The sequence below is a fragment of the Exophiala dermatitidis genome (assembly GCF_000230625.1).
Source record: "Exophiala dermatitidis NIH/UT8656 unplaced genomic scaffold supercont1.2, whole genome shotgun sequence".
In the NCBI taxonomy this organism is placed as follows: domain Eukaryota; kingdom Fungi; phylum Ascomycota; class Eurotiomycetes; order Chaetothyriales; family Herpotrichiellaceae; genus Exophiala; species Exophiala dermatitidis.
In genome coordinates, this window is record NW_008751647.1 from 4,210,114 (window position 1) to 4,219,124 (window position 9,011).

The window sequence follows — 9,011 nt, forward strand, 5'->3', positions numbered from 1 at the left end:
ATTGTGTTCCATCCCATCAGCGGACCTTCCATTCTTGCTTGTATATGAGGGGACTTGCACCACCGTTTGGTCAGGTCGCTCCCATTAAGGCGCACCTAATAAAATTCAAGAACGACACAGGCGTGCATCAGACGGATTGTGCATACTTGTCATGTCTCTATCTCTTGAATCACCCTTGGTGGTGGTGGGTGACCCAGTTTTTGACGGCAAGGTCATCTTGTACGTGGTCAAAGGTTAGATAAGGGTTGTTCCGTACATGAGAGGAGGGAAGATTAATCTCTGCACAGCTGATGAGACGTCCTACATAAACTATATCAAGCCACTCATCTTGGCCCGAGAGCTGAACGTTCCACATGTCATAGCCGTGATAGACACAAAACAAGAGTGGTACTATCGCATCCATCCGGAGCGGTATGTGCCGGCGCTCAGAGACCAGGATCCCCAAACCAAGGAAGAAATTACTGTGTTCGAAGGAACGGCGTGTTTGGAGTATCTCGCATCAAGGTTTGACCATGATGGCACCTGGACCGGGAAATCTGCGTATGAGAAAGCGGCAGTCTTTTCATGGACCGCTTATCAGACAGCAGGGCTTGGGTAAGTCTGTCCTCAAAATAACGCTGCATGATCGACGAACAGCATGCTCACTATTCTGGATTTCCAGGCCGACTGCTAAGTACTGGCTCTACTTCCTCAAAGGCTACCCCAATAGAGCTGAGCCGGTTCAGTTGCCTCGCACCATTGAAAAGTGAGTAGGAGAAACGAAGTCCCGCCATGATCTTATTGACAAAAACACAGACTGCATTCCAACTGCCTACGACAATGGGATATATTGAACCAGCGACTGGCACGTCCAGGTCAAGACTATATCGCCTTGAAGGATCGTCCGACACTGGCAGACCTATCGTATCTTCCGTTTGCCATGCCCTGGATGTTTACTTTTCTTGGGGTCAAGATCGAGGACTGGCCGTCTATCAAGCAATGGAGTGACCGAATGTTGAGTCGACCAGCTGTGGACCGCGTTTTGAAGATGGCACCGACTATCGGTCACTAACGTAACATACGGCATTTAACAATGGCCATAAGATTTTCGGACGTTGCAGAAGAAGCATCAAAGAGTTGTAGGGTGATGCAAATAGCAGTCTGCACTACAATGCCCACCTAAAGGAGGACAAGCCGGCTTCCAAAGTGCTCCGGCCGCTCTGCCTCGCTTTCACGAGCGGTCCGTTTCGCGGCCCTTCACAAGTTTACTTGTTCAAGTCTACCAGTAACAAAGATTGTATTGACTTTATCTACTACTATCTTCAAGACCACTGAAGGAACGAACCCCAACACTGCCCTGCTTCCTGCAAAATGGATGCTCTACGTTCCTTTGTGTCCCAAACGTCTGTGTCAGAAGTGATTTTACAACGCACACTATGTGTAGCGCTTGCATTGCTCGCGTGCGGTCTGATAAGCCTGCGGTTGATAGCACCTGCTATTTTCACTAAGCGTCCAGCCCGGTCATCCCTCGATGAGCTTCCACATTTTGTAACAGAGAACGATGTCTGGGCGAAGATCCAGGAAGGGCATCGTCAGGTATGTGCCTTGAATTCAGTCCACAATTTGTACTGACTTTTGTGAAAGTATCCAGACCAACCCTTCGTCCTGTCTATGCTGGGAATGAGGGTGGTAATCCTCCCTCATTCATCAATCGATGTCATCAAGGCCCTGCCTGAAAGCGTTGTGTCTATTAAGTAAAGGCTCAGAAACTTGGTGGATGTGTGCAATTACTAACAAAATTACTCAGACGTCACCACTACGATGTGTTTCTGGGACAGTACAGTTATATGGGCACGAAAGCCGACGAGTTTGACGAGGCTATGCGCTATGATCTCCAACGGAATACGCCCAAAGTGCTTGCCTCCTTCGTAACTGAAGTTGACTATGTTTTCATGAAGATTTTCGGCAAACCCCAGGACTGGCAGGCATTCCAACCTCGCGAATGTATGGCTCGGGTTACCGCGTTGATGTCCGGCCGGGCCTTCGTTGGCCTCCCCTTAAGTCGGGACGAGGAATGGGCAGAGGCTACCGTTACCTATACACAAGATGTCACAAAGGCTTGGATGGTATTGCGAATGATCCCCAGTCCTCTACACTGGCTGCTGGGGCCATACTTGCCTCAGGTTGCGTCGTTGAAACGGCACAAGGACATGACGCAGCGGAAACTCAAGCCACTGCTCTCAAATGAATTATCCGGCGAAGGAGAAGATGACAACACCAACGAGCCAGGAGGCGACATGATTCGGTGGTTTCGAAAGCGATACAAGAAGCCGGCCACGGCAGAGGAGCTGACTCGCGACCAGCTTCTGGCTACATTTGCTTCAATCTATAATTTGACAAATGCACTAAGCTATCTGTTGTTCGACATTGCCACCTACCCTGAATACATCGAACCTTTGCGTGCCGAGTTAGATGAGTTTATTGGCCCAGACGGCACGATCAACAAGGAAAATATCCAGAAACTCAAGAAGTTGGATAGTTTTATCAGAGAGTCACAGAGGCTCAGTCCGCCTTCACTTGGTATGCTCCACCATACTCGTTGTGCGGTGAGGTTGAAGACTAACACTTACAGCAAACATGCCACGCATCGTCACCAGTCCCGAAGGGTTAAGTCTTCCCGGAGGCTATGTCATTTCTTGTGGTGAAAGGGTCATGGTTCGCGCCCATACCCTCAATCTTGACCCTCAACTCTGGGAAAACCCCGAGACTTTTGACGGCTTTCGCTTTGAGAAACTGCGATCCATCCCTGGTAACGAATTGAAGTATCAGCACGCTACAACCGGTGTAGACAATATCAACTTCGGACACGGAGTTTGGGCGTGCCCAGGCAGGCATTTTGCAAGTAGCCAGATGAAGGTTGTCATGGCCTATTTGCTTCGGCACTATGATATCCAGCTAGAGGATGGCGAGAAAAAGAGCAGGCAACAGCATTTCGGCCTTGCAATCGTTCCGGACACCAAGTCCAGAGTCATGTTGAAGTATCGAGAGGATCGTGGATAGCTCTGCATGGGAATCTGCTGATTGGAAGCCCGAGTTCCTGATGTTTCTCTGACAAAGCATGGACACTATAACGCACAATATGACCCACCACATGCGCTGCTTTTCCTGTGAAAGAGGCGGGTGCACGCGAGCTACTGATGCGGTCTTGAAGAATCGAAGAAGCCGCCGGGGGCCGGGTGGAAACGATAAGCTGCAATCGGCCCGCCGCCTGGCGGGAGTTCCACGCATATATAGCTATCTGCTCACCGTGTGTCAGCCAATTCATTTTTCCAGAATAAGGTTCTTCGTACAGAGACCGGTTTCAAGCAGTACACCGCGAACCATCACCATGGGAGAAAATGTGTTTACTTTCAATCTTGCTTGCACTGTTCCAGTTAATCCAGAGGGTGTTGAGCCCGTGGTTAATGCAAAAGAGTTCTGGACAGGCTTACGCCGCGGTGGGGCACGACCCGAGCTTTTCGCCGAATACGTTGCAAAGACCGAGGTCATGAACCAAGCCTCCGACCTTGTCTTCCAACGCAGGCTCCACATGGCAGATGGGGCTGTGCACACCAAGGGAGGTGCTACAATTGACCAGGACGTACGGCTCGCAGAAAATCTTATGGTGAGCATGAACTATTTGTCCTATTGATAGAATGGAGCAGAATACTGAATATCGACATTTAAAGTGCGAAGGAGTGACAATCGGCAACGGTTCCAGAAGTACAATGTTGCTTTCCCATGGAGCCCAGCCAACAGACGGGCCGAACGACTTGTACCTTACGGCCATATACGAGCTTCATGTGCCTGACGTTGAGCCTGGGAGCTCGCGCGCTGCTGAGATAGAAAGGGACTACACCAAGCTGGCCAAAGGTGCAGCAAATACGGTGGTGCAAAGAATACGAGAGTGGAAGGTCGACAATAAACTATAATGGGACAGCATCGTGTGGATCGCGAGACCTTTTGTTTGTACCTGACGTTAGATCGACCGACAATGTAAAAGCTGCTTCTCGTTTCATTGCAATGAGCTAGTGCCATTGAATCCTTCAATCGCCGGCTTCGCATTGGTGAGGTCACAGTCAGTGAAGATGTGTGCTTTCGGAGGTCAATCACAATGTCTGGGATGCACGGAAGCGATATCGGTACACTTGTGATCAGCTACCATCATCTGAGGACACGGTTAGTCCTGTCTGTGTTCGGCCTCCATTTTCTATAGTTAACCTAGTGATCCTTCATATACCGGCCCGGCTGAAAGAGACGTTGAGCTCGATATCCCCCCCGGGGTAGGTTTTCTTAGTCCAGAGCACTGGCGCTGGCGCCCATGAGGGCCCGAGGCGCCGTCGGCCCGCCGATCTAGACGCCCCAGCTCTGCCGGGGATTTCTGGTAATTGAAAAGTCAGGCGGACCTCTCGACTTACTGGATCGGTAATGCACCGAAAACATACGCGCAGGTAATCAGTTGTCCAGGATTTGAGCATGGCTAGTGAGGTTGAGTTGCAGCTGCTTACTCTGGTAGCAGAGCGTCTTGGTGTGGAGCTCCGATCCTTAGATCTCAGTGAAAGCTTCACCAAGAATGGCGGCCACTCCCTGTCTGCACTCTCGTTGTCGCATGCCTGCAAGAACAGAGGCATTGCGCTTTCGGTCAAAGATATCTTGAAGGCGCCATCTTTGACAACTCTGGTTCAGCAAGGCTTATCTCATACGACAAATGCCAAAGTTGCACCTAGCGTGACGCCTGATTCAATGCAAGGTTTCGCCCCGACCAATCGCAAATCAAGCCTCTTACCAGACCAATACCCTGCAACAGAGATGCAAATGTCATTGATCAGGGGCACATACGAGAATCCAAAGTTGAATGTGATCTATCACCGGCAGGATTGCAGTACCGCTGCTCTTGGCATACTGAAGAGTGCGTGGGAGACTGTCGTCACCAGTGAGGAGATGTTCCACGTCGAATTTCAACTGCGCAAGGAAACTTCATTCTGGACTCGAAGATGTCGACCGTTTGCCTGGACTGAGATCACGGTCCAAACCCAGCATGATATCGAGACGGAAACCCTCAAGCCTCCCAGCTTTTCCGGTATTGGCTACGCATTCAAGGCAATCAAGGCCGAACAGTCGACATGCAGCTTGAATAACGCCTGCATATTGTTCCAGGTCCATCACGCACTGATAGATGGGTATTCAATGGAGCGGCTTCTGCAAAAGGTGACCCAAGTTGTGGCGGGTCTAACACCCGCTCCTAGTCCATCAATGCTAGATTTTCTCGTCCAGAAAGAGGCTTATATTCAGAAACACCAGAATGAAGCGGTACAATTCTGGATGAGCAAGAAGGAAATCATGTCAAAAGCTGTCAGCGAACTGGCCTTTCTGTCATCAGAGCCAGCAAACGAGTCGTGTGAAACGGAAAGCTTCTTCTTGAACGATATCTACACTCTCGACCTGGGAGATTTTAAAGGAGAAATAGTTGCGTTTGCACGAGAGCACAATATTACTGAAGCCGCGTTGTATCATGGCGCTTGGGGCCTGGTCATGTCGCTTCTCACAGACTCCGACTATGTAGCATTCGGAGTTGCTATGTCTGGCAGGACGATACCGATCGCTGGTGCGATGGACGTGGTTGGAAACCTTGCGACAACAATACCACTGTTCATTGAGATCAAGCAGGAATTGACAAACCTCGAATATCTGCGATATATTCTGCTTAGAGTAGCTGAGCTAGCTTCCGTCGAGTGGGCGTTTCCCGATGGTTGCTATGACAGACGTGTCTCATCGGTCGTTTCCCTTCAATTCAACCAGAAAATGCCGCATGCCCATGCAAGAGGGCCCAGCAGTTGGACATCCAGGATGAACACTGAAATTCCAATCAGCATCACGATTGAGTTGGAGGGAGTCTTGAATTTCCAGTACTCACGGACACAATGCCACCGGGGTATGATTGAGAATGTTTCAGCTGTTTACAAGAAAATGCTCACTTCTCTGCTAAGGCCAACTCACTCGGTAGGCATGTGCCTGCTAGAGGCAGTCGATCTCGAGCAACAGAGCTATTTACGAAGGCTGGGGAATTGTTACTCCGCGCTCTCCACAAATGCGTCTGTCCACGACAGTCTGGTTTCGTTATTCCGCGGTGCAGCGGCTCGCTACCCGGAAGTGATAGCGGCTGAAAAATCCGAGCAAAGGATGACATACAAGGAGCTTGAGCTTGCCAGCGACCGAATATGCCTGGAGCTCTCAAGGGTCGTTAAAATCGGAGACGTGGTATGTGTACACGCTGATCAGTCTCTCTCATGGCTGAAAGCGATCTACGGCGTGCTCAAATGTGGAGCCACGTACTGTCCGATGAATCCGAATTTGCCAACATCATTGCAAAGTTCCAATTTCCTCACCTCGGGTGCCCAGGTCTACCTCGTGCCATCCGGTGATCAGAAAGGTTCAGCACCTCCGGCATGTCAACATTGTTTGGCGGTAGACGAAATTTTGGCGCAGCATGAAGGGCAGGATGCTACTTCCTCTGATGTTACAGACGTCGATCCGAGCAGCGGGGCCTACCTTTGCTTTACATCTGGCTCCACAGGGAAGCCGAAGGGGGTACTGTGTACCCATCGAGGCCTAGTCGCGTTTCAGCGAGACCTGGAGGTACGTCTGTTTGCACAGCCAGGGTGGAAAATTGCCCAAACTATGTCCGTTTCATTCGACGGTAGTATCCATGAGATATTCTCGGCGCTCTCCTATGGAGCTACCCTCTTGTTGCCTCATGATTGCGACCCTTTCGGCCACCTGGCAGAGGCTGATGCAGCCATATTTACTCCTTCGGTTGCGAAAGTCCTGCACCCAGCTGACTATAAGAGACTTCAGAAGGTAAGATTGCGTTCCAAACTTTCAAATGAAGTCTCCAGCTCAACCATTGCAGGTGTATTTGGTAGGCGAAAAAGTCACCCGAGAAGTTTGCGACAGGTGGGCTGGCGAGAAAGTCGTCTACAACATGTACGGCCCAACGGAAGCAACCTGCGGAGCAACGATCAAACGACTTCGAGTTGGTGAGAGTATCACAATCGGGGTTCCGAACTCTTCCACCCGCATCTACATATTGGATAGACATCGTCGACTCACGGTGCCCGGTTGGATCGGTGAAGTATGTCTTGCTGGTGTACAAGTCTCCAAGGGCTACGTCGGTCAACCAGAAGCCACTCGCAAGAAATTTATTCCTGATCCTGTCTGTAACGGCTTGGGAGAGTATGCCTATTGTACGGGTGATCTTGGCTACTGGACCGACTCTGGAGAGGTCGTTTTGCTTGGAAGAACAGATCGACAAATCAAGCTTAGGGGTTTCCGTGTTGACTTGGACGACATCGAGGCACGGGTAGCCGGCATCCCAGGAGTGTCTGCCGTCGCTGTGACAAACAAAGACGACTACCTAGTTGCAATGGTGCAACCTAGCACAATCTCGATCCCACATCTGAAAACGTTGATGGCGGAGATCCTCCCTATCCACGCCAATCCGCGGGTTGTTATGGCGGTCGATGTGTTTCCTCTTACCAAGGCGGGAAAGCTTGACTATGCGAAGATTCGAGACAGCCAACTGTGGGCCCCAGATGTCGCATCCATCAGCATGAACGATATGGAGCTGAAGGTTGCCAAGGTATGGCGGGAGGTATTGGAGCTCGAAGATCTGTCCAAGCTACGCCCAGATTCGCATTTCTCGGCTCTAGGCGGTCATTCACTCCATCAACTACGACTAGCGAGTGCCTTGTCGCAAGAATTCTTACGCCAGGTTCCTCTCAGTCTGTTGATCAACAATCAGCGATTGTGTGAGCTGGCGAGATTAATACCAACGCTGGAAAAGTTCGTCCCCGAGCCAGAGGTTGTCACCGAAAGCTCCCCAAACCCTCCGGAATCACTATCACCCATTGAAGAATGGTGGGCAGAGCGCTACAGCCAGGCCACGTGTACAACTTGCTTCAACGTATCTTTTGCTTGCGAGATTGCTCCGGAAACCGACAGACGCCGTCTGGTGCAAAGCTGGGATACCTCACTAGCAAGACACTGTATCCTCAGTTCCAGATACATTCCAGGTCCAACAAATCAAGGGTTCATAAGATCATGGCACAGCACACGTCCACAAGCTCAACTTGTTGACAGCGTTGACATGACTGTTGAGATCAACAGACCTTTTGACATCACGCAAGATCACCTTATTCGGGTGTTTGTTTCACCCACCCATATCCTGGTGGTGGCAAGTCATATTATCTGTGACCTGAGTACTATGCAGCTGCTACTCGACGAAGTTGGTAGTACATATGCCGGCCAGCCTCCTGTGCAGGCCAGCCTCCCCTATCCAGCAGGGAAGCTTGCTGGTAGACTATCTCCACCAGACGACGAGTGTTTCTGGATCAATTCCTTGGGAGGATCGCCAGAAAGTCTTGGTCAAGGATTTCTCACAGTTTCTGGTGACGGCCACCAGAACAAAGGAAGCTCTATCACTATGAAGCTTCCGACATGGACTGTGCAGACCATGAATGCTTTCATTGAGGGCAACGGCATCACCAAGCATCAATTGGCCATGGCTGCTGTTGCACTAACACTCCAGTATGCCGAATCATCTATTGATATCACAATAGGAAGCCCATACTTGAATCGGAGATCCAGTTGCGACTTGAAGACTGTGGGGCTTTACGTCCAGCCGCTTCCAATTCGTGTCCATTTTCCTCTAAACGACAGCAAACTCGAATCTCCTCAAGCTTACGTGAAGGCGGTTCAGTCAGCGAGCCAGGCGGCCGTTTCGCACGCCGTGCCATGGGACAATCTGCAACGTATTAGGGTTTTAGGGTTTAGGGTTTAGGGTTTAGGGTTTAGGGTTTAGGGTTTAGGGTTTAGGGTTTAGGGTTTAGGGTTTAGGGTTTTAGGGTTTAGGGTTTAGGGTTTAGGGTTTAGGGTTTAGGGTTTAGGGTTTAGGGTTTAGGGTTTAGGGTTTAGGGTTTAGGGTTTAGGGTTTA

The 9,011-nt window shown here is 50.3% G+C and overlaps 4 protein-coding genes across 4 annotated transcripts; all 4 read left to right on the plus strand.

The window, feature by feature from the left end:
* Positions 1-151: 151 nt before the first annotated feature.
* HMPREF1120_02990 (glutathione S-transferase) lies at positions 152-1,051 on the plus strand (the record flags this gene model as incomplete). The annotated part of the gene is made up of 4 exons (XM_009157040.1): positions 152-233; positions 288-594; positions 662-745; positions 796-1,051. 4 exons carry the CDS (start codon positions 152-154, stop codon positions 1,049-1,051), a joined length of 729 nt encoding a protein of 242 aa, XP_009155288.1.
* A 299-nt stretch (positions 1,052-1,350) lies between these two features.
* Positions 1,351-3,039, plus strand: HMPREF1120_02991 (cytochrome P450 monooxygenase; the record flags this gene model as incomplete). The annotated part of the gene is made up of 4 exons (XM_009157041.1): positions 1,351-1,575; positions 1,624-1,733; positions 1,787-2,559; positions 2,612-3,039. 4 exons carry the CDS (start codon positions 1,351-1,353, stop codon positions 3,037-3,039), a joined length of 1,536 nt encoding a protein of 511 aa, XP_009155289.1.
* A 328-nt stretch (positions 3,040-3,367) lies between these two features.
* HMPREF1120_02992 (uncharacterized protein) lies at positions 3,368-3,950 on the plus strand (the record flags this gene model as incomplete). The annotated part of the gene is made up of 2 exons (XM_009157042.1): positions 3,368-3,643; positions 3,708-3,950. The coding sequence occupies 2 exons, from the start codon at positions 3,368-3,370 to the stop codon at positions 3,948-3,950; spliced, it is 519 nt and encodes a 172-aa protein (XP_009155290.1).
* A 544-nt stretch (positions 3,951-4,494) lies between these two features.
* HMPREF1120_02993 (nonribosomal peptide synthase GliP) lies at positions 4,495-8,857 on the plus strand (the record flags this gene model as incomplete). Its single annotated transcript, XM_009157043.1, has 2 exons — positions 4,495-6,876; positions 6,929-8,857. The coding sequence occupies 2 exons, from the start codon at positions 4,495-4,497 to the stop codon at positions 8,855-8,857; spliced, it is 4,311 nt and encodes a 1,436-aa protein (XP_009155291.1).
* Positions 8,858-9,011: the final 154 nt, after the last annotated feature.